The 24,194-nt window shown below is 44.0% G+C and overlaps 1 protein-coding gene across 2 annotated transcripts in view; it reads left to right on the top strand.

Moving 5' to 3' along the window:
• mapk8ip2 (mitogen-activated protein kinase 8 interacting protein 2) overlaps positions 1–24,194 on the top strand; it is a 132,077-nt gene that overhangs the window by 100,868 nt on the left and 7,015 nt on the right. Inside the window, exons 3-8 of one of the 2 annotated variants that reach the window (XM_071416658.1) lie at positions 4,076–4,306; positions 4,429–4,507; positions 12,395–12,496; positions 13,052–15,380; positions 15,489–15,697; positions 21,157–21,232. In XM_071416658.1, coding sequence (XP_071272759.1) covers positions 4,076–4,306; positions 4,429–4,507; positions 12,395–12,496; positions 13,052–15,380; positions 15,489–15,697; positions 21,157–21,232 — 3,026 coding nt within the window. Of the gene's footprint in view, positions 1–4,075; positions 4,307–4,428; positions 4,508–12,394; positions 12,599–13,051; positions 15,381–15,488; positions 15,698–21,156; positions 21,233–24,194 lie in introns of both variants that reach the window. The other variant, XM_071416657.1, reaches the window with a different exon arrangement.

Below are 24,194 nucleotides of genomic sequence, written 5' to 3'. Positions count from 1 at the left end.
AACCCGGAAAGCAGCAGCCCTTCTAGCAAGATGTACAAGACCTTATTCCCCCTCCTCTTTTGACAAATACAAAACACTTTGTGGAACCCAATGATATTTCTCAGAAAATAAATCTACAATAATCGCCTGTATCTTAGCCAGAAGGCCAGATGGTGGCTCTAAACATGACAACCGATGCCACAGTGCAGAGGCAACCACATTGTTAACAATAATGGTACGCCCCCTGTATGACATACGATATAACAACCAACGCCATCTCCTCATCCTCCCTTCCACCATTTCAAGCACCCCATTCCAATTTGTTTCCATTGTCCCCTCATCCCATAGGTACACTCCAAGATACTTAAACCCCCCTTACACCATTCCAGCCCCCCCTGGGAAAGCCATGATCCCTCCAGACCATTTTCCAATCTGTAAATCACAAGTTTTGTCCCAATGAGACTCAAACTATCCACCTCTGCTTGATTTTTCACTAAAATAACTACATCATCAGCATAGGCTGAGAGACAAATAGGAGGAATATCCTCTGAAAGGTACACCCCTTCAATGCGACTTCTAATGCTATTTAGTAGTGGCTCTATAGCGATGGCATATAACATTTCTGACAAAGAACATCCCTGCCTAATACCTCTACACACTCTTCTGTTGTCAAAAGAGGAATGTCAGGGTGAACCGAAGACCTGACGAACCCGCCACATATGTTGACTCTGTATGTCGGAGTTGAAGTTCCACAGCTCACAGGTGTGCCTGGCATGGATTGTGACTCCATCTCGATCCTCGCCCTTTTCAACGCGTAAGTGAGTCAATGATTCCAATGATTCGTCTGACAAACAAAGAACTTTGCATCCTGCAGGCATAGATCAAACTTTGCGTCCCCCAGGCATGGATCAAAGCTGGCGAGACATTCAATAACGCCATCTTCACAGACGAATCAACCGTGGCCCTTGAGCAGTTTATCAAGAAGATAAACGAAAGCATAAAGATGTTGATGCAGAAATGCTGTTTTTAGTTATAAATGTAACACTTTAGAGTACTTAAGCATCAAATACATTGCAAGTTGAGGGATTTTCACAACAGTAGCCGGGCTACAAAAAGTCTATTGTCCTGCTAATAGGAAACATTTGCATGATGGCCTACATTCTTTATTGTAACCACAATGTCACACATCATTTGTATCTACCTTTCCAATTACTTTTTACTTGCGCCTTTAATTATTAGTTACATTGTTTTAGTTCGAACGTGCAGACTTTTTTTCTTTAAATGATTGTTTTATGTAGGATGCTACATTTTTGACCAGTTGCACTTGTAAGTAGGCCTAATAAAAGAAATCATACTTCTATTAGGCTGTTAAGCCTCATAGCCTACCTCAGCCAGTTAAGTTATTTTCTATAGGTCTAGACTCCGAAGAAATAGACTCCAATTAAGCCCTCTTGTTGTTTGTAAAGTCAAATTAAAATGAAGATCATTGTTGAAATGAATTGCCCGACTGGTGTAGGTTTTCTCCATCTGTTGATGTGCAAGACTTTCATAACAAGTGTCGCACATCTCTCATGTCGCACATCAAATTGAAACATATTGTCATTCTCTGACCCAAAAATATGCACAATTGTCTATATTAACTAAAATATTTCCCTCAATTGTACAGTTTTTGCGTGACTCGTTATGACGTTATAACTACTTACATTTGCTTCCCAGGTACTGCTTTATTGGCTATCTTTGCTGAAGAAAGTCACCAGGGAGCGGTGGCTCGCGTGAAATTCGTCATTGGAACCACTCGATATGATTGGTCATATAAAAACCTTGGGACCCAAATGCATAATGCGTGCTCTTTACTCCCCCTTGTGGTGGTCTGGAACAATGAATCCGTGACGCTGGGTACCTCTAAGTCCCGCGGTGTAAGCTCACAACTTTGAAAGGAGGAACCACTGTAGGCGTACAGAGGCCTGTGCTCCAATGGCACGTTGTGTTAGCTAATCCAAGTTTATAATTTTAAAACGCTAATTGATCATTAGAAAACCCTTTTGCAATTATGTTAGCACAGCTGAAATCTGTTTCTGGCCTTCTTTAGACTAGTTGAGTATCTGGAGCATCAGCATTTGTGGATTCGATTACAGGCTCAAAATGGGACCCAAATGGGACCCAAACAAAGGACTTTCTTCTGAAACTCGTCAGTCTATTCTTGTTCTGAGAAATGAAGGCTATTCCATGCGAGAACTTGCCAAGAAACTGAAGATCTCATACAACGCTGTGTACTACTCCCTTCACAGAACAGCGCAAACGGGCTCTAACTAGAATAGAAAGAGGAGTGGGAGGCCCCGGTGTACAACTGAGCAAGAGGACAAGTACATTAGAGTGTCTAGTATGAGAAACAGATGCCTCACTAGTCCTCAACTGGCAGCTTCATTAATTAGGGATAGGCATCCCGCTAGCTGAACAACTTCTGGTGAAACTGGAGGGCGCGCAATTCAAATAAATAATCATACAAATATGGATATTAAACATTTAGGTACATATAAGTGTCTTATACCGGCTGAAAGCTTAAATTCTTGTTAATCTAATGGCACTGTTTGATTTACAGTAGCTGTTACAGTGAAAATATGCCATGCGATTGCACCCCACATCAAAATATTTTTCCACTGGCACAGGTTTCATACATTCACAAATACCGATTACATTTTCACTTACTTTTTGAAAATCTTCCTCTGATTTGTCATCCAAAGGGTCCCAGCTATAACATGTAGTGTTGTTTTGTTAGATAAAATCCTTCTTTATACCCAAAAAAGTATGTTAAGTTGGCGCCATCGATTTCAGTAATCTACTCGTTCAACAGAGAACGGAGAAAGGAATCCAAAAATCTACCCATAAACTGTTTCAACAAGTCAAAATACGTTTCTATATACTCCTCAGATACCCTAAAATGTAATCGAACTATAATATTTCTTACGGAAAGAAGTATGTTCAATAGGAAACCGTTTTTAGCAGGTGCGTCCTGTCTTTATGGCGCGTGCAAACACGAATTTGCAAGACTGTGTCCCTGTACTAAAACTGATATTTCTTATTCGTTTTTGAAGTTACAAGCCTGAAACCTTGAACATAGACTACTGACACCCTGTGGAAGCCATAGGAATTGCATCCAGGGAGCAAATTTTCAATATGACCTTTTACTTGCCTTTCTAAGAGGATGGTCTCTAAAAAAAAACGAATTCTGGATGTTTTTTCTTTGGAGTTTCGCGTACCATATTTTTTATTTATTTATTTTATTTTACCGTTATTTTACCAGGTAAGTTGACTGAGAACACGTTCTCATTTGCAGCAACGACCTGGGGAATAGTTACAGGGGAGAGGAGGGGGATGAATGAGCCAATCTATTGTGTTATATTCTCCTACATTATTTTAACATTTCTACAAATGTCAAAGTGTTTTCTTTCCAATGGTACCAATTATATGGTACCAATTATCAGGGCCTGAGAAACAGGCAGTTTACTTTGGGCACATCATTCAGGTGGAAATTGAGAAAAAGGGGCCTAGCCCTAAGAAGTTATTAAATAGTACACGCAAAACACCAGTCTCAACGTCAACAGTGAAGAGGCGAGTTGCAAAGAAAAAGCCATATCTCTGTCCAGTGTCTGTGTTCTTTTGCCCATCTTAATTTCTTATTTTTATTGGTCAGTCTGAGATACGACTTTTTCTTTGCAACTCTGCCTAGAAGTCCAGCATCCTGGAGTCGCTTCTTCACTGTTGATTGCAGTGCTTTGATGTGTGTTTGAACGCTGATACGTATACTGCAGTGCTTGATTATAGTGTTATATTCTTCTTGTAGGCTGCTATGGGTTTACCTGTCCCACACCTTTCTCTGAAAATTATTGCAAGGTGACTCTGGGGTTGTTGCTTTTGTTCATACTAGCATTTGAAAATTGCTGACAGAATCGCAATTCAGCGGCTTACATTGTAAAAATATTGTTAAAGCAATCTCTTCCTTACCGCAAGTCATTCAATGTCTCTCCCCCTCCCCTTTTTATTCTCTCTCTCTATCTCTCTCTCTCTCTATCTCTCTATCTGTCTATCTCTCTTTCAGGACTGTCTGATTCTGGAGAAGAGCAATATGCACCACCCGGTCTGCTCCTTCCAGGACGACTTCCAGGAGTTTGAGATGATCGATGACGAGGATGAGGAGGATGAGGAAGATGAAGACGAGGTGGACCCTGACACTCCTCCCTCCCCCACCGCTTCCCCTCCTTCTTCCCCCACCCTTGGCACGCTGAAGAGCCGGCCCACCACTCTCAACCTCACCACCACTGTCTCACAGGTACACATGCACGCACACAATCAACCTCCAACCTTATCACATTTAACACCAGACTTTGCTTTCTGCTCTCCTCTGATTTGGTAAATTATGCTGACCTCTCTCTCTTTTTCTCTCTCTCTCAGGACTCACTGAACAACAACAGCAGTCTTTCTCCAAAGAAGGGCAGCTGGCAGGACTCTCTACGCAACCCTACCTCACAGGGTGAGTACTATGCTGTCATACTGTTACCACTCCCCCCTACTCATTACTTATCCAATAGTAATCCACTGCCAACGCCTAGCAGCTTATTTCCTCCAAATGTCCTCCAAATGTTCAAGTATTTAAAAAATAAATGTATACTTTTTTTTATTTTCTTGTTTGGGAGGCTACATGCACAGTACACAAATGTATATACATTTTTTGTCCCTTTGTCCCAACCAAAAATCATGCCCGCATTTTATCAACATATTTAAACAAAAGTAATAAAAAATGTAAAAGTTTGATTTTTTTTTTTTTTCAATCAGCCATTCCGACCTGTCTATTACAATCACGTTGCGCTTATGAAAGATATATATCATAAAGATGTGATACTGGTGATGTTAAACACTCCAATCGTTGTTGAGATCTGATATTCTGAGCAGCGCAAGATGAGACTTAGACCAATGTCATAGGCCTATCGTCAACCAATCACATTTCTCAAATCCTTTCGGGCTACATTCCAGCTAAACTTAGCGAGGACAGTTAGCCTTAACTACTTAAAAAAAGTGTTTTTCTGACAAAGGTCATTTCGTCAAACTTGTGAGGCTATACATGGCCATCTTTGCTTCTACCTTACTCAAACCCATTTTAAAAGCCTCCCTTCCTAACTGTTTTACATTTCCTGAGACCAACCAGAAATGTTCCTTGGCCAAGTATTCCCAGATTTTCATAAAACATGTGGTCTCTCGTTTCTGCATCACCAAATTTTGTGCGAGACAAAAGAGTAGGCTAAGTGTGCTTCAATGAGCTTGTTCGGTGCAGCGGGTGCTGTGCTCTGCCACTTCTCACAATGGTGCTCCTTTAGTAAAATTAGATCAAAGCTGAATCAATGTCTTGGAAGATCACATAATTATTAATTAGTATTCTAATAGCTTAGTATAATGTTACTGTTACACAAAAACCCACACCTTAGTCATTTCTTATGACATTTTAGGATGGTTAGCTGAATGGTCCAAGTTTTTTTATCATGCAGCCAACACTCAGCAGCGTGCGCTACTAGGCAGAATTTACTTTGATTGAAACAAAATACAGGAAGGCTTTATAGTTTGTTAACACCATCTGCTCTAATTTGCTTACGAAAAAGTAATTGAAGAAGATTTAAATGCATATTCCTATGAAACTGATTGAGATCAAATGATTGGCATGCAGATGCAGTTTGGACATATCACCAGTAAAACGTGAAGAATTATAATTCACAATTGACAGTGATGATGGCCTATTTTGAAATGAGGTATACTTAGTGTTTAAAGGTATTAAAAAGATAAACATTTCTTGAGACATTGTGTGGGTGCACTGTATGCATATTCTATAATTAAACAAGAAGGCACGAGGGGGTGTGGTATATGGCCAATATACCACGGCTAATGGCTGTTCTTACGCACGACGCATCGCGGAGTGCCTGGACACATCCCTTAGCCGTGGTATATTATCCATATACCACAAACTCCTGAGGTGCCTTATTGCTATTATAAACTGGTTACCAACGTAATTAGAGCAGTAAAAATGTATATTTTGTCATACCTATGGTATAACACGACTGTCAGCCAATCAGCATTCAGAGGTCGAACTTCCCAGTTTATGATGATATATATGTGGAATTCCTAGTCTCTGGCAGCATTTGGAACTGCCTATCTGCGGTCAAGAATGCAGAGTTCATCTCAGTTTATCCTGCCCTTCACTCCCTTGACTTTTTGGCCCTGACGGAGACATGGATCACCCCAGAGAACACTGCTACTCTAGCTGCTCTTCTCTCATAGCCCGAGAGCATCTGGTCGTTGCGGTGGTGGCACAGGGCTACTCATTTCTCCTAACTGGAGATTTTCTAGTCATGACAGGGAGACATAGTGGAGTGGTAACGCTCGTGCAAGCAGTTGCTCCCGACGCCACTTGGGTTCACTTCAGCATCCACCGAGAGGCTCTTGCTGCCAAGGGAATGCCTGACAGCTTGAAAGACGTTTTGGACACGACAGTGAAAATGGTTAACTTTGTTAAAGCAAGGCCCCTGAACTCTCGTATATTTTCTGCATTATGGGCAGTGTGATGCTTTTACAACATACAGAAGTGCGCTGGTTATCAAGGGGCAAGGTATATACACATTTTTTTTTTTTAATTGAGAGACGAGCTTAAAGTTTACTTTTACTGACCATAATTTTCACTTGTCTGACCGCTTGCATGATGGCGAGTTTCTCACACGACTGGCCTATCTGGGTGATGTTTTTTCTCATCTGAATGATCTGAATCTAGGATTACAGGGACTCTTGAGGTCAGTTGCACACAAAAAATCATACAATGATGGAAAGACCTGTGTTGTCCTTGTTAATGCAGACAGAAAAGAGCTCTAACTTCTTATTCATAGCCTCAATTTTGTCCAGCACATTAAACATAGTTGCGCTATGTTTTAAGGGATTGATTTGCACTTTTCGCACCAAAGTACATTCATCTCTAGGAGACAACGCGTCTCCTTCCTGAGGGGTAAGACGGCTGCGTGGTCCCATGGTGTTTATACTTGCGTACTATTGTTTGTACAGATGAACGTGGTACCTTCATGCGTTTGGAAATTGGTAGGCCTTGAAATGCATTCACAGGCACACCTCCAATTGACTCAAATGATGTCAATTAGCCTATTAGAAGCTTCTAAAGCCATGACATAATTTTCTGGAATTTTTCAAGCTGTTTAAAGGCACAGTCAACTTAGTGTATCTAAACTTCTGACCCACTGGAATTGTGATACTGTGAATTATAAGTGAAATAATCTGTCTGTAAACAATTGTTGGAAAAATTACTTGTGTCATGCACACAGTAGATGTCATGACTGACTTGCCAAAACTATAGTTTGTTAACAAGACATTTGTGGAGTGGTTGAAAATGACTTTTAATGACTCCAACCTAAGTGTATGTAAACTTCCGACTTCAACTGTATGTGAGAGTTGATTCTCGACCCTCACTAGAATGAAGCTAAGTACAGGCACAGACTGTGTGTGGAAAATTATTTAAGACTGAGACTCTCTTCAATACCTCCTGCATTGCAGAGTTATGTGCATCCTTTCAAGCACACCCTTCTCATTAACCTGTGGTGAGTTATTCACAATTTTTGATGAACAAATAAGGTTTTATATGTAAGATGGCTAATAAAGAGCAAAATTATTGATTATTATTATATTATTATTTGTGCCCTGGTCCTATAAGAGCTCTTTGACACATCCCGCGAGGAGGGTTGTGACAAAAACTCACACTCATTCTTATGTTTAATAAATGTATCATGTAGTGGGTCTGCATGCAGTTGCCTGCATCCGTAATGGGTCTGCGACCAAACGACCACCCCTCATCACTGTCAAACGCTCCCTAAAACACTTCTGCGAGCAGGCCTTTCTAATCGACCTGGCCGGGGTATCCTGGAATGACATTGACCTCATCCCGTCAGTAGAGGATGCCTGGCTATTCTTTAAAAGTGCTTTCCTCACCATCTTAAATAAGCATGCCCCATTCAAAAATAATTGAACTAGGAATAGATATAGTCCTTGGTTCACTCCAGACCTGTCTGCCCTTGACCAGCACAAAAACATTGTGTGACGTTCTGCATTAGCATCCAATAGCCCCCGTGATATGCAACTTTTCAGGGAAGTTAGGAACAAATATACACAGGCAGTTAGCAAAGCTAAGACTTGCTTTTTCAAACAGAAATTTGCATCCTGTAGTACTAACTCAAAAAAGTTCTGGGACACTGTAAAGTCCATGGAGAATAAGAGCACCAGCTGCCCACTGCTCTGAGGCTAGGAAACACTGTCACCACCGATAAACCCACTATAATTGAGAATTTCAATAAGCATTTCTCTACGGCTGGCCATGCTTTCCACCTGGCTACCCCTACCCCGGTCAACTGCCCGGCACCCTCCACAGCAACCCGCCAAAGCCCCCACCATTTCTCCTTCACCCAAATCCAGATAGCTGATGTTCTGAAAGAGCTGCAAAATCTGGACCCCTACAAATCAGCCGGGCTAGACAATCTAGACCCTCTCTTTCTAAAATGATCTGCCGAAATTGTTGCAACCCCTATTACTAGCCTGTTCAACCTCTCTTTCGTATCGTCTGAAATTATCAAAGATTGGAAAGCTGCCGTGGTCATCCCCCTCTTCAAAGGGGGTGACACTCTAGACCCAAACTGCTACAGACCTACAGTGAGGGAAAAAAGTATTTGATCCCCTGCTGATTTTGTACGTTTGCCCACTGACAAAGAAATGATCAGTCTATAATTTTAATGGTAGGTTTATTTGAACAGTGAGAGACAGAATAACAACAAAAATATCCAGAAAAACGCATGTCAAAAATGTTATAAATTGATTTGCATTTTAATGAGGGAAATAAGTATTTGACCCCCTCTCAATCAGAAAGATTTCTGGCTCCCAGGTGTCTTTCATACAGGTAACGAGCTGAGATTAGGAGCACACTCTTAAAGGGAGTGCTCCTAATCTCAGTTTCTTACCTGTATAAAAGACACCTGTCCACAGAAGCAATCAATCAATCAGATTCCAAACTCTCCACCATGGCCAAGACCAAAGAGCTCTCCAAGGATGTCAGGGACAAGATTGTAGATCTACACAAGGCTGGAATGGGCTACAAGACCATTGCCAAGCAGCTTGGTGAGAAGGTGACAACAGTTGGTGCGATTATTCGCAAATGGAAGAAACACAAAACAACTGTCAAACTCCCTTGGCCTAGGGCTCCATGCAAGATCTCACCTCGTGGAGTTGCAATGATCATGAGAATGGTGAGGAATCTGCCCAGAACTAAACAGGAGGATCTTGTCAATGATCTCAAGGCAGCTGGGACCATAGTCACCAAGAAAACAATTGGTAACACACTACGCCGTGAAGGACTGAAATCCTGCAGCGCCCGCAAGGTCCCCCTGCTCAAGAAAGCTCATATACATACCCGTCTGAAGTTTGCCAATGAACATCTGAATGATTCAGAGGACAACTGGGTGAACGTGTTGTGGTCAGACGAGACCAAAGTGGAGTTCTTTGGCATCAACTCAACTTGCCGTGTTTGGAGGAGGAGGAATGCTGCCTATGACCCCAAGAAACCATCCCCACCGTCAAACATGGAGGTGGAAACATTATGCTTTGGGGGTGTTTTTCTGCTAAGGGGACAGGACAACTTCACCGCATCAAAGGGACGATGGACGGGGCCATGTACCGTCAAATCTTGGGTGAAAACCTCCTTCCCTCAGCCAGGGCATTGAAATGGGTCGTGGATGGGTATTCCAGCATGACAATGACCCAAAACACACGGCCAAGGCAACAAAGGAGTGGCTCAAGAAAAAGCACATTAAGGTCCTGGAGTGGCCTAGCCAGTCTCTAGACCTTAATCCTATAGAAAATCTGTGGAGGGAGCTGAAGGTTCGAGTTGCCAAACGTCAGCCTCGAAATCTTAATGACTTGAAGAAGATCTGCAAAGAGGAGTGGGACAAAATCCCTCCTGAGATGTGTGCAAACCTGGTGGCCAACTACAAGAAACATCTGACCTCTGTGATTGCCAACAAGGGTTTTGCCACCAAGTACTAAGTCATGTTTTGAAGAGGGGTCAAATACTTATTTCCCTCATTAAAATGCAAATCAATTTATAACATTTTTGACATGTGTTTTTCTGGATTTTTTTGTTGATATTCTGTCTCTCACTGTTCAAATAAACATACCATTAAAATTACAGACTCATCATTTCATTGTCAGTGGGCAAACGAACAAAATCAGCAGGGGATCAAATACTTTTTTCCCTCACTGTATATGTATCCTTCCCTGTCTTTCTAAGGTCTTCGAAAGCCAAGTTAACAAACAAATAACCGACCATTTCGAATCCCACCGTACCTTCTCCGCTATGCAATCTGGTTTCAGAGCTGGTCATGGGTGCACCTCAGCCATGCTCAAGGTCCTAAACGACATCATAACCGCCATCGATAAGAGACATTACTGCGCAGCCATATTCATCGACCTGGCCAAGGCTTTCGACTCTGTCAATCACCACATTCCTATTGGCAGACTCGACAGCCTTGGTTTCTCAAATGATTGCCTCGCCTGGTTTACCAACTACTTCTCTGATGGAGTTCAGTGTGTCAAATCGGAGGGCCTGTTGTCCGGACCTCTGGCAGTCTCTATGGGGGTGCCACAGGGTTCAATCCTCGGGCCGACTCTCTTCTCTGTATAGATCAATGATGTTGCTCTTGCTGCTGGTGATTCTCAGATACACCTCTATGCAGACAACACCATTCTGTATACTTCTGGCCCCTCTTTGGACACTGTGTTAACTCGTAGCACGCGTAGCACACGCTCCAGCAGGTATATCTCACTGGTCACCCCCAAAGCCAATTCCTCCTTTGGTCGTCTTTCCTTCCAGTTCTCTGCTGCCAATGACTGGAATGACCTGCAAAAATCTCTGAAGCTGGAAACACTTATCTCCCTCACTAGCTTTAAGCACCAGCTGTCAGAGCAGCTCACAGATTACTGCACCTGTACATAGCCCATCTATAATTTAGCCCAAACAACTACCACTTCCCCTACTGTATTTATTTATTTATTTATTTTGCTCCTTTGCACCCCATTATTTCTATTTCTACTTTGCACATTCTTCCACTGCACATCTACCACTCCAGTGTTTTACTTGCTATATTGTATTTACCTCGCCACCATGGCCTTTTTTTGCCTTTACCTCCCTTATCTCACCTCATTTGCTCACATTGTATATAGACTTATTTTTCTACTGTATTATTGACTGTATGTTTTGTTTATTCCATGTGTAACTCTGTGTTGTTGTATGTGTCGAATTGCTATGCTTTATTTTGGCCAGGTCGCAGTTGCAAATGAGAACTTGTTCTCAACTAGCCTACCTGGTTAAATAAAGGTTAAATAAAAAATATATAATTTAAAAAATGGATCATGCGGGGAGGTAGATGGTAGATGTTCATGCTCCCCTGTCCTCAGTGATTCTCTCCTGTGATTCTGTCCTGTGGTTCTCTCCACAGAACAAAGGGACATGATGTAGTTTTATAACTCAGCCCTAGCCTGGGGTTGACCAATTAGAATTCCTTGCAATAAAACTGGGCCAATGGCCAAATAACAAATATCCTATTTCAGGTTGGACCAATGAGAACGTGCCACACGTAGCTATAAGTTCAGGACTGACATTCCTAACAGATGTTGAACTGAAAACCAACTATTTCCATTGATAATTCCCTATTGACCGTTAGTACTCTATTGACTTTTAGTGCTTTTGACCTCTTGTCCTCTGCGTTGTGTATTTATCTTCTAAATATTCTTACAAGGTGATAATCAGAGAGTATATGTTGGAGAACCTTGGCTGTGTGTGGATTGTAGTTGGTCTTTCAGATTTGTCCCGCATGTCCAGAATGGTGTTCATGTCTGTCCCAATAACAAGTTGGATTTCAGTTAATTTGGCTTGCGTAGCTGGGATCTCACCTCGTAGTAGGACTCCCTCTGTTTTAGCAGTTTGGTTACTCAGGTCTGGGTAGATGCTGATCCTCTTCCCTGCATTGGGTCAGACCCCTGGATTCCGCTGCAAGGTTAACAAATCGCTGCTTACTTCAAAGCTGTGGATCGGTACAATCATACAGCGAGCTGTTGCGGAGTTGACCCATGCGGTGCGTAATGTTAATCAGCGGCATGGGACCCACCTTTCCTGACGGAACAGTTCATAGAAAAGATTGCTTATGAAGGAATTCCCTAGCTTTCTAAGGAAACGTTTTTCTACAAATGTTTGTATGATCATTTATCTACCTCTTAGTATTGTCTTTAGATGCTGTGTCTTTAAATGTTACAGAAAGCTGTTGTCCTCTGCTTGCAGGCCGTCTGTCTCCAACCCACTCTTGTCTGGAGGATGGGAGTCACGTGACGGGCCAGTGCCCCTCCCAACCAGCCCCCCAGGCCCCAGGGTCCCAGAGCAAAGGTACTCCCCCCAAACAGGCAGGGGAGGGCGCCTACCCCCAGTCCCCTCGCAGGCCCCTCCTTTGCGACATGGAAGGCAACAGACGGGAGAGGCCTGAATACGGTAACAAACAAAATGGCTGCCTGTCAGAGTTCAGAGGTCATCATCCCCCATAAACATGAAGTGACGTGATGTGAAAGTGTAGTCGTCCTGTCCTCACTGGCCAGAGCTATAGATAAAGACTTTGGCAAACTTCGTTTGGGCTTCTCTAATAAATGGGCTCCATTTTGACACCAATAGTTCCTAGTCCAATTTGTGAGAATTCATTTGTTATTGAGTGTTTGGACGCAACACAAGGATAGTTTGCATAGGTCGGTTTATCTCATGCTCCCCTCACTGCCATCCCCACTTTGGTGACTTCTGGTTCAAATCTGCTATTGTTATAATGCTCACATGATCAATTCTCATTTCTCTCATTTCTCATTTCTCCCTCACCCTCTACCATCTCTCTTTATCTATCTTCACTCTTTCTCTTCCCTGTCTCCCCTTTCCCCTATATCTCCCTCTCTCCAACAGGCTCCTTCGGTCAACACAAGTCTCACCCGGGCTCTAATGAGGTCATTAACTCCTCAGCTGACCCTCTGATCTTCAGAGTTCCATCCCTGGATGATCAATCCCAATGCTCTGACACTGAGGTTGACCACGACCTCAACAGCGCTGACCACAACCACAAACTTTCACGGTCCTGCACGTCCACCCAGCGACGTGCCACCGACACCTACACGGTCACCACTGAGTCAGGCCTAGACCCGGAACTGGAGAACGACCCAGATGGGACCAGCCGATGCCTGTCCTCCACTGCTCCCATCGGGGGGAACGACGGAGCTGACACCCCTCTGTCAGATGAGGAGCTGGAGAAAGATTTTGACGTAGAGTTTATGTGTAAGGAGACCTATGACATGGTGTGTAAGGAGAACCAGAGCTCAGTCTACGTTGAGTTCCCCTCCATCGAGCCCTCTGAGCTGGCTTCCTTCTCCAGCTACATGTCATCAAGCCGCTCTGATGTTCTCGACCAATCCCGAAGCACTGATCAGAGCCAGCGTCCAGGTGCAGCCAATGAGGTGGCCAATGACTCCAACTCTCCATCCTCGGACCCGGGTATTGCTGACATGAACGCCAAGCGGTGCTACACCAACTCAGACCAAGACCAGGACCTGAGCTCTCCCGGGTCTGACTCAGACATTGAAGGGGAGCTTGAGGCAGCATTCGCCTGCGGAGGACCCCTGGTCTCCAACATGATCTCTTCCATCTCAGAGACAGAGCTGGACCTGACCAGTGATGACAGTAGTAGTGGACGCTCCTCCCACCTCACCAACTCCATCGAGGAGGCCAGTTCACCCACCTCCGATCAGGAACTGGACCCGGACACCGAGTTAGAACAGGACAGTGGAATTGTGGGAATGAAGGTATCACTCCTCCTTGGCCAGCCAGACTCCATCAAAGAGGACTCACCCTTACCCTCACCTTCACAACTTTTCTCCTCCACCCTGGCCACCCCCTCCCCTGCTGACTCCCTCATCCTACCCCCAGAGCCCTATGATGACGGCCAGGCTCTGATGGGCCTACAAAGTGTAGATGATGATGATGATAATGACTTGCCCTATGAGCACCAGGCCGACCCAGATGAGACCCTGCCCCCAGCCCAGCGCTGTGAGGACAGCATGTCCAGACAGATGGTCCTCCAGATAGAACCAGACCACAGCCTGGAGAGCTTCAAACGCTCCTTCTACCTGCCAGTAGGACCAAGACTCATACCCACCCATGCTGACGACTACGATGGGAACAGTGAGGGAGGGTCCGAGTCGGAGAGCGAGGATGAGCTGAGCGAGAATTCAGACTCACCCTGGTTGCTAAGCAACCTGGTGAACAAGATGATCTCGGAGGGGTCTTATCCAATCAGCTGTCCTGAGGACTGTTTCAAGAGGTCAGTGTCCATCTCAGACACCATCTCACCCTCCTCGGACATCGAGCCAGACGCGTTCACCGAAGCCACGGACGAACAAATGCAGAAATCTGGGACGAAGAGTTCGAAGGAGGAGGATACAGAAGGGAGGGGCCTGAGGAAGGAAGGGAAGGATAGAAATAAGAGGGAGAAGAGTGCAGAGCCACCCAAAGGGAATGCAGGGAAAGCAAAGGAAAGATTTGGCTCCTGTCTGTACATGAACAATCCTACAGCTGACACCATCAGACCGGTGATCGTGGAGCGCTATGGCAACAGGGTATCCACAGACAACAACCACACTCAGGACTCTGAGAAAGACTTCACCAGCCCTAAATCAGGCAAAAACACCAAGAAGAAGGATGAGGATATGGATGTTATTGTGGAGCCTGATAATGACCTGATGATGCTGGAGGGGAGGAAGGAACTGGACTCTCCCAGTCTGAGTGAGAGCGTAGCGAGTGACAAGGACGAGGGCCGCGAGATGGAGACCAAGCCCACCGGACGCTCTACGGCCTCCCTGGAACGCATCACCACGGTCAAACACAGCATGACGCTGGACATCCCCACGGCCCAGACCAACCGATGCTTCAGCCTCACCTACTCCACCGACAACGATGAGGAAGAGGAGGAGGAAGAGGAAGGAGACTGCTCCCCATTCCTGAGCTGCCTGAGGAAGCAGTCATCCTATCGTGGCAGCAATCAATACCTGGACAGCTCCCCGCCTATCGATGAGAGCGTCCGGGACCTCCCCCTGTCAAAGCAGGACCCCCCCCTGTGTGTGAGGGACCTCCCCCTGCAGGCCCTGCGGTCCAGGCCAGATGATGATGGTCTGGCGTACGACTCCATGAAGTACACTCTGGTGGTGGATGAGAACACTACACTGGAGCTGGTCAGCCTCAGGCGGTACGTACCTACGGAAAGGGCCCACCTTCATTAAGGGTTTAGGTGGACTTCATTTAAAGTACATGTAGTTGTTTAATTACTAACCTGTGTGAACCGTGTCCCTCCCAGGTGTACCTCAGTGCTGAGTGACGACAGTGAGCTGTCTACACTGTGTGATGATGACCCTCTTGGGACGGGGGAGGTGGGGAACGGCCGGGGGAACGGAGTGGTGCAGCCAGAACTCCTCAGCTCGTCAGAAGACTCCTCCCCCGAGGCTGACATGCATTTCTCCAAGAAGTTCCTCAACGTGTTTGTCAACAGCACCTCACGATCCTCCAGTAAGTAGGATGCACACTAACAGACTAACTAACTACAGTGCCTTTAGAAAGTATTCATACCCCTTGACTTATTCCACATGTTTTTGTGTTGCAGCCTGAATTCAAAATGGATTAAATAAGTGTTTCATTCTCACCCATCTACACACAATAACATGTTTTTAGAATTTTTTGTATTGAAAATGATATACAGAAATATCTCACTTACATAAGTATTCACACCCATAAGTCAATAAGTGTTAGAATCACCTTTGGCAGCGATTTCAGTTGTGAGTCTTTATGGGTAAGTCTCTAAGTATTTTGCACAACTGGATTGTATAATATTTGCACCATATAATTTTTATATAATGTAATTCAATATAATTCAAGCTCTGCCCAGTTGGTTGTTGATCATTGCTAGACAGCCATTTCAAGTCTTGCCATAGATTTCCAAGCCTATTTAAGTCAAAACTTTAACTAGGCCACTCAGGGACATTCAAGGTCATCTTGGTGAGCAACTCCATTGTATATTTGACCTTGTGTTTTAGTTTATTGTGCTGAAAGGAGAATTCTGCTGAAAAGTGAATTTGTCTCAGAATGTCCGTTGGAAAGCGATTAAAGCAGATTTTCCTCTTGGATTTTGCCTGTGCTTAGCTCTATTCCGTTTCTTTTTTCATCCAAAAAAACTCTCTAGTCCTTGCCAAAGACAAGTATCCCATAACATGATGCAGCCACCACCATGCTTAAAAATATGAAGAGTGGTACTCAGTGATGCGTTTTGTTGGATTTACCCCAAAAATAATGCTTTAATTTCTTTCGCACATTTTTTGCAGTTATACTTTAGTGCCTTATTGCAAACAGGATGCATGTTTTGGAATATTTTTTATGTACAGGCTTTCTCCTTTTCACTCTGTCATTTCGGTTAGTATTGTGGAGTAATTACAATGTTGTTGATCCATCCTCAGTTTTCATCTATCACCTATCACAGCCATTAAACCATTTGCCTCATTGTAAAATTCCTGAGAGGTTTCCTTCCTCTCCGGCAACTGAGTTAGGAAGGATGCCTGTATCTTTGTAGTGACTGGGTATATTGATACACCATTCAAAGTGTAATTAATAACTTCACCATGCTCAAAGGGATATTCAATTTATACTTTTTGTATTTTTATCAATAGGTGCCCTTTGTGAGGCATTGGAAAAACTCCCTGGTCTTTGTGGTTGAATCTTTGTTTGAAATTCACTGCTCGACTGAGGGACCTTACGGATAGTTGTATGTGTCGGGTACAGAGATGAGGTGGTCATTTTTTTTTTTTAAATGCTATTATTGCACACAGAGTGAGTCCATGCAACTTGGTATGTGACTTGTTGCTCCTGAACTTATTAGGCTTGCCATAATAAAGGGGTTGTGTCACGTTCGTCTACGGTCTATGCAGAGAGAAAGCTGGAGAGAAAGAGCTGGTCATTAGGATGCAAAGTATGATGATACTTATGATTGTATTTTACAATGGGATGAACCCACCTTATGGAGGGAAACCTATTTGTGTGAGGGCCATTTGCACGAGAAGGGTGATTGTGCGCGCACGCCTGTGTGTGTGTGTGTGTGTGTGTGTGTGCGTGCGTGCGTGCGTGCGTGCGTGCGTGCGTGTGCGTGCGTGTGTGTGCATTTAGAACAAACTTCAGTTGTACTGTTGACTAGTCATCAAGTTCACCAGATGTCACGATCATCATAAGGAGTGGACCAAGATGCAGCGTGGTATGTTTCCATCCTTTATTTTGGAATAGAAAACTTCAAAGAATAAAACAACAAAATGAACAACTGAAACGTGAAGCTAGAATAATGCTGACAGGCAACTATACATAGACAAGATCCCACAAAGCACAATGGGGAAATGGCTACCTAAATATGATCCCCAATCAGAGACAACGATAAACAGCTGCCTCTGATTGGGAACCATACTAGGCCAACATAGAAATAGAATTCACCTAGATAACCCACCCTTAATCACACCCCGACCTAACCAACATAGAGAATAAAAGCTCTCTATGGTCAGGGCGTGACAGGTTGAATACTTATTGACTCCTTAAACATAATTCCACTTTGACATTATGGGGTATTGTGTGTAGGCCAATGACACAAAATCTAAATTTTATCCATTTTAAATTGAGGCTTTAACACAACAAAATGTGGAAAAGGTCAAGGGGTGTGAATACTTTCTGAAGGTACTGAAACTAACAATGTTACTGCACCTCCCAATCCTCTGTAAGCAGGCTACAAACTAACTAGCTAACTAATTCCTTAACTAGCTAACTCACTGTATCTCACAATCTTCCAGTAACTAATACTGAACAAAACTATGAATGCAACATGTAAAGTGTTGGTCCCATGTTTCATGTGCTGAAATTAAAGATCCCATCATTTTTCCATGCGCACAAAAAGCTAAGTACTCTAAAACTTTGTGCACAAATTTGTTTACATTCCTGTTAGTGAACATTTCTCCTTTGCCAAGATAATCCATCCACCTGACAGGTGTGGCATATCAAGAAGCTGATTAAACAGCATGATCATTACACAGGTGCACCTTCTGCTGGGGACAATAAAAGGAAACTCTAAATGTGCAGTTTTGTCACACAACACAATGCCACAGATGTCTCAAATTTTGAGGGAGCGTGCAAATGGCATGCTGACTGCAGGAATGTCTGCCAGAGCTGTTGCCAGAGAAATTATTGTTCATTTCTCTACCATGAGCTGCCTCTAACGTCATTTTGGAGAATTTGGCAATACGTCCAACCGGACTCACGACCGCAAACCACGTGTAACTACACCAGCCCAAGACCTCCACATCCGGCTTCTACACCTATGGGAAATCCATACACCAGCCACCCGAACAGCTGATGGAACTGAGGAGTATTTCTGTCTTTAAAAAAGCCTTTTTGTGGGGGAAAACTAATTTTGATTTGCTGGGCCTGACTCCCCAGTGGGTGGGCCCTCCTCCCTGGGTGGGCCCTCCCTCCTCCCTCCTCCCTCCTCCCTCCTCCCTCCTCCCTCCTCCCAGGCCCACCCATGGTTGCACCCCTGCCCAGTTATGTAAAATCCATAGATTAGTGCCAAATGAAATTATTTCAATTGACTGATTTCTTTATATGATCTGTAACTCAGTAAAATCGTTTAAAATGTTGCATGTTGTTTTTAGATTTTTGTTCAGTTTAACTTACTGCATCTCACAATCCTACAGTAACTACCTAACTTACTGCATCTCACAATCCTACAGTAACTAACTAACTTACTGCATCTCACAATCCTCCAGTAACTAACTAACTAACTAACTATCTTACTGCATCTCACAATCCACAATACACACAAACGAACTAACTAATTAATTAACTAGCTAATGTCCTGCATCTCACAATCCTCCAGTAAGTAGGCTACAGACCAACTAACTAACTACAAACTAACCATGAGCACCTGAACAATTTGAGCTACTAGCAAGGGGGATAGGGGCTGTAGTCAAACATATTGTTGTGACGAAAAAAGTGGTGAATGAAGCTTATACTTGGGTTTTCATACCATTTTGACTCTCATTTGATAAATCATATGATAAATGAGTGTCCATGTTAGCTCTCCCTGTAGCGTGATAAAAGATCACTGAACCTTCATTAACCATTCACTTCATTAATGAATGATCATATACAGTGGGGAGAACAAGTATTTGATACACTGCCGATTTTGCAGATTTTCCTACTTACAAAGCATGTAGAGGTCTGTAATTTTTATCATAGGTACACTTCAACTGTGAGAGACGGAATCTAAAACAAAAATCCCGAAAATCACATTGTATGATTTTTAAGTAATTAATTAGCATTTTATTGCATGACATAAGTATTTGATACATCAGAAAAGCAGAACTTAATATTTGGTACAGAATCCTTTGTTTGCAATTACAGAGATCATACGTTTCCTGTAGTTCTTGACCAGGTTTGCACACACTGCAGCAGGGATTTTGGCCCACTCCTCCATACAGACCTTCTCCAGATCCTTCAGGTTTCGGGGCTGTCGCTGGGCAATACGGACTTTCAGCTCCCTCCAAAGATTTTCTATTGGGTTCAGGTCTGGAGACTGGCTAGGCCACTCCAGGACCTTGAGATACTTCTTACGGAGCCACTCCTTAGTTGCCCTGGCTGTGTGTTTCGGGTCGTTGTCATGCTGGAAGACCCAGCCACGACCCATCATCAATGCTCTTACTGAGGGAAGGAGGTTGTTGGCTAAGATCTCGCAATACATGGCCCCATCCATCCTCCCCTCAATACGGTGCAGTCGTCCTGTCCCCTTTGCAGAAAAGCATCCCCAAAGAATGATGTTTCCACCTCCATGCTTCACGGTTGGGATGGTGTTCTTGGGGTTGTACTCATCCTTCTTCTTCCTCAAAACACGGCGAGTGGAGTTTAGACCAAAAAGCTCTATTTTTGAATCATCAGACCACATGACCTTCTCCCATTCCTCCTCTGGATCATCCAGATGGTCATTGGCAAACTTCAGACGGGCCTGGACATGCGCCTGCTTGAGCAGGGGGACCTTGTGTGCGTTGTGTGGATTTTAATCCATGACGGCGTAGTGTGTTACTAATGGTTTTCTTTGAGACTGTGGTCCCAGCTCTCTTCAGGTCATTGACCAGGTCCTGCCGTGTAGTTCTGGGCTGATCCCTCACCTTCCTCATGATCATTGATGCCCCACGAGGTGAGATCTTGCATGGAGCCCCAGACCGAGGGTGATTGACCATCATCTTGAACTTCTTCTATTTTCTTCTATTTTCTAATAATTGCACCAACAGTTGTTGCCTTCTCACCAAGCTGCTTGCCTATTGTCCTGTAGCCCATCCCAGCCTTGTGCAGGTCTACAATTTTATCCCTGATGTCCTTACACAGCTCTCTGGTCTTGGCCATTGTGGAGAGGTTGGAGTCTGTTTGATTGAGTGTGTGGACAGGTGTCTTTTATACAGGTAACGAGTTCAAACAGGTGCAGTTAATACAGGTAATGAGTGGAGAACAGGAGGGCTTCTTAAAGAAAAACTAACAGGTCTGTGAGAGCCTGAATTCTTACTGGTTGGTAGGTGATCAAATACTTATGTCATGCAATAAAATGCAAATGAATTACTTAAAAATCATACAATGTGATTTTCTGGATTTTTGTTTTAGATTCCGTCTCTCACAGTTGAAGTGTACCTATGATAAAAATTACAGACCTCTACATGCTTTGTAAGTAGGAAAACCTGCAAAATCGGCAGTGTATCAAATACTTGTTCTCCCCACTGTACATAATTAATGGTCTATTACAAATGGGAAGAACAAGAATTTCATCAACATAAGTTATTTTGACAGATGCAGTTATTATTTATTTAGATTTTATTCAGAGGTCCTATGGGTTACATTAATGTACCGCCCAACAAGTGTATCGGTGTTCTCACTGGGGTGTGTGTTTACCTGTGCAGGTACAGAGTCATTTGGGCTGTTCTCCTGTACCATCAATGGAGAAGAGAGGGACCAGACACACAGGGCTGTCTACAGGTGAGCCATAGCATTCAGAACATCATTTACAGACATACGTACTGTGTTATATAAACAGAGAGCAACACAACAAGCAATCTGAAATCCTGATCAGACAAAAACCTGTGGTTATTGTAATGTTATCATAGTAAGAGAACATACAGTATAATAATCTCTTATCTGTTTGACTCTTTGTTCTTAGTCCCACACGTAATATGGACCGTAGGTGATATGGGACAAAGGATGGGTGTGTGCAGTAGGAGAATGTGAATCTGGTGAATCACCAGTGGTCTGGAGGGAGGGAGGGAGGGTGGGAAGAAGAGATTGAGGGAGGAAGAGAGGGATGGGGAGCGAGAGGAGGGAAGTTGTCATGGTTACAGCTGTGGCCTTAGTGACACCGCAGGAGTAACAGCTATATAGCTATATAGAAAAGATTGCGCCGACAGACACGGTCGCCCTGTTTCTAGCTCCTAGCCAACTCAGCAGTTAGTTTTTGTGTTATTTCCCCCCAAGCTGACACTGCGACAGTGCTCAAGAAACTACAAACTGGAAACCGCCTATCCTGAGGCTGCATTTTTTCGTTGTAGCTGGGGACATTAATAAGGGAAATCTGAGTAAAACGCTCCCGAAATGCTATCAACACATCTCATGTGCTACATATGGAGAGAACACGCTTTACTATTATTACTCTCCCTTCCGGGATAGTTATAAGGCCCTCCCCTGCCCTCCCTTCGCTAAATCAGATCATTCCTCCATCCTGCTCCTCCCTGCCTATAGGCAGAAAGTTAAATAGAAAGCCTCCTTGGTAAGGACTGTTCAACGTTGGTCTGGCCAATCAGAATCTATGCTTGAATACTCTTTTGATCATGCGGACTGGGAAATGTTCCGGGTTTCCTCTGGGAATAGTATCGACGTATACATTGACTCGTGACTGTGTTCATCAGGAAGTGTATAGAGGATGTTGTTCCTACTGTGACGATTAGGACTTATCCAAACCCATCCCCATGGATTGATGGCAGTATTTGCACAAAACTGAAAGCCTGAACCACCGCATTTAACCACGGCGAGGTGACTGTGAACATAGACGTGTACAAACAGACCAACTATAACCTCTGTAAGGCAATTAACAGAGGTAAAATGACAGTACAGGGAGAAAGTGGAGTTGCAATTCAATGGCTCAGACATGAGGCGTATGTGGCAGGGACAAAACAAGTGTCATTGCACTGCACACTGCCCTATCCGACCTGGATAAGAGGAATGTCTATGTGAGAATGCTGTTAATCTACTTTAGCTCAGCCTTCAACACCATAGTGTCATACAAGCTCATCACTAAGCTCAGTGCCCTGGGTCTGAACCCCTCCCTGTGCAACTAGGTCCTAGACTTCCTGATGGGCCGACCCCGATGGTGAAGGTTGGCAACAACACCTTCGCCACGCTGATCTTTAACATGAGGGCCCCACAGGGGTGCGTGCTGAGCCCCCTCCTGTACTCTCTGTTCAACCATGACTGCATAGCTACACAAGTATCCAACTCAATCATCAAGTTTGCTGACAACACAACAATGGTAGGCCTGATTACCAACAACGATGAGACAGCCTACAGGGAGGAGTTGAGAGGCCTGGCAGAGTGGTACCAGGAAAATAACCTCTTCCTCAACGTCAACAAAATGAAGAAGCTGATCGTGGACTACAGGGGACAACAGAGAAAGCAAGCCCCCATCCACATCGACGGGGCAGCAGTGGACAGGGTCAAAAGCTTCACGTTCCTCAGCGTGCACATTCCTGAGGATCTGAAATGGTGCCTCGACACCGATACCAGTGTGGTGAAGCTTCAACCTCAGGAGGCTGAAGAAATTCGGATTGGCCCCTAAAACCCTCACTAACTTCTACAGATGCACCATCGAGGGTATTCTGTCAAGCTGTATCACCACCTGGTACGGCAACTGCACCGCAGCAGGGCTCTCCAGAGGGGGGTGCAGTCAGCCAAACACATAATCGGGTGCACACTGCCTGCCCTCCAGGACATCTACAGCACACGGTTTTGACGGGAAGGCCAAAACATTTTTTAAGGACATCAGCCACCCAAGCCACAGCCTGTTCACCCCGCTACCATCTAGGAGGTGGAGACAGTACAGGTATATCAAAGCTGGGACTGAGAGACTGATAAACATCTCCAGGTCGTCAGACTGTTAAACAATCATTACTAGACAGCTTCCGCCCGTTACCCTGCCCTGAACCTTAGGCACTGTCACTAGCTAGCTAACATCCAGTACTCTACCCTGCACCTGAACCTTAGAGACTGCTGCCCTATATACATAGAGCCATTGAACACTGGTCACTTTAATAATGTTTACATACTGTTTTACCCACGTTATGTTTATATACTGTATTCTAGTTATGGCTCATCCTATATAACTACACCTGTAAACACCTATTCATATACTGTCTATACACAGCATTTATATGTATACATATTTATATTCCAAACTCTGACATGCTCGTTCTGTTATTGCTCGCTCTGATATTTCTTGATTACATTTTTTATATGTTTTTTAATTTTGTGTATTGTTATTGTTAGATATTACTGCACTGTTTGAATTAGAAACATAAGCATTTCACTGCACCCGCAAATCTGTTTTATTTTTATTTTTATTTAACCTTTATTTAACTACGCAAGTCAGTTAAGAACAAATTCTTATTTACAATGATGGCCTACCCCGGCCAAAACCGGACGACGCTTGGCCAATTGTGTGCCTCCCCATGGGACTCACAATTACGGCCGGATGTGATACAGCCTGGATTCGAACCAGGGACTGTAGTGACAGCTCTTGCACTGAGATGTAGTGGCTTAGACCGCTGCGCCACTCGCCAACTGTTTCTTGGTGTACGGGACCAATAAACTTTGATTTGATTTATACTCACACCAGCCTGTCACCACCTGGGTATCACTCTGTGTGTGTTTGTGCCCCCTGTTCCATTCCTCC

This window comes from Salvelinus alpinus, chromosome 9, assembly GCF_045679555.1.
Source record: "Salvelinus alpinus chromosome 9, SLU_Salpinus.1, whole genome shotgun sequence".
Classification (NCBI taxonomy): Eukaryota; Metazoa; Chordata; class Actinopteri; order Salmoniformes; family Salmonidae; genus Salvelinus; species Salvelinus alpinus.
This window is presented reverse-complemented; position numbering and strand designations above follow the sequence as displayed.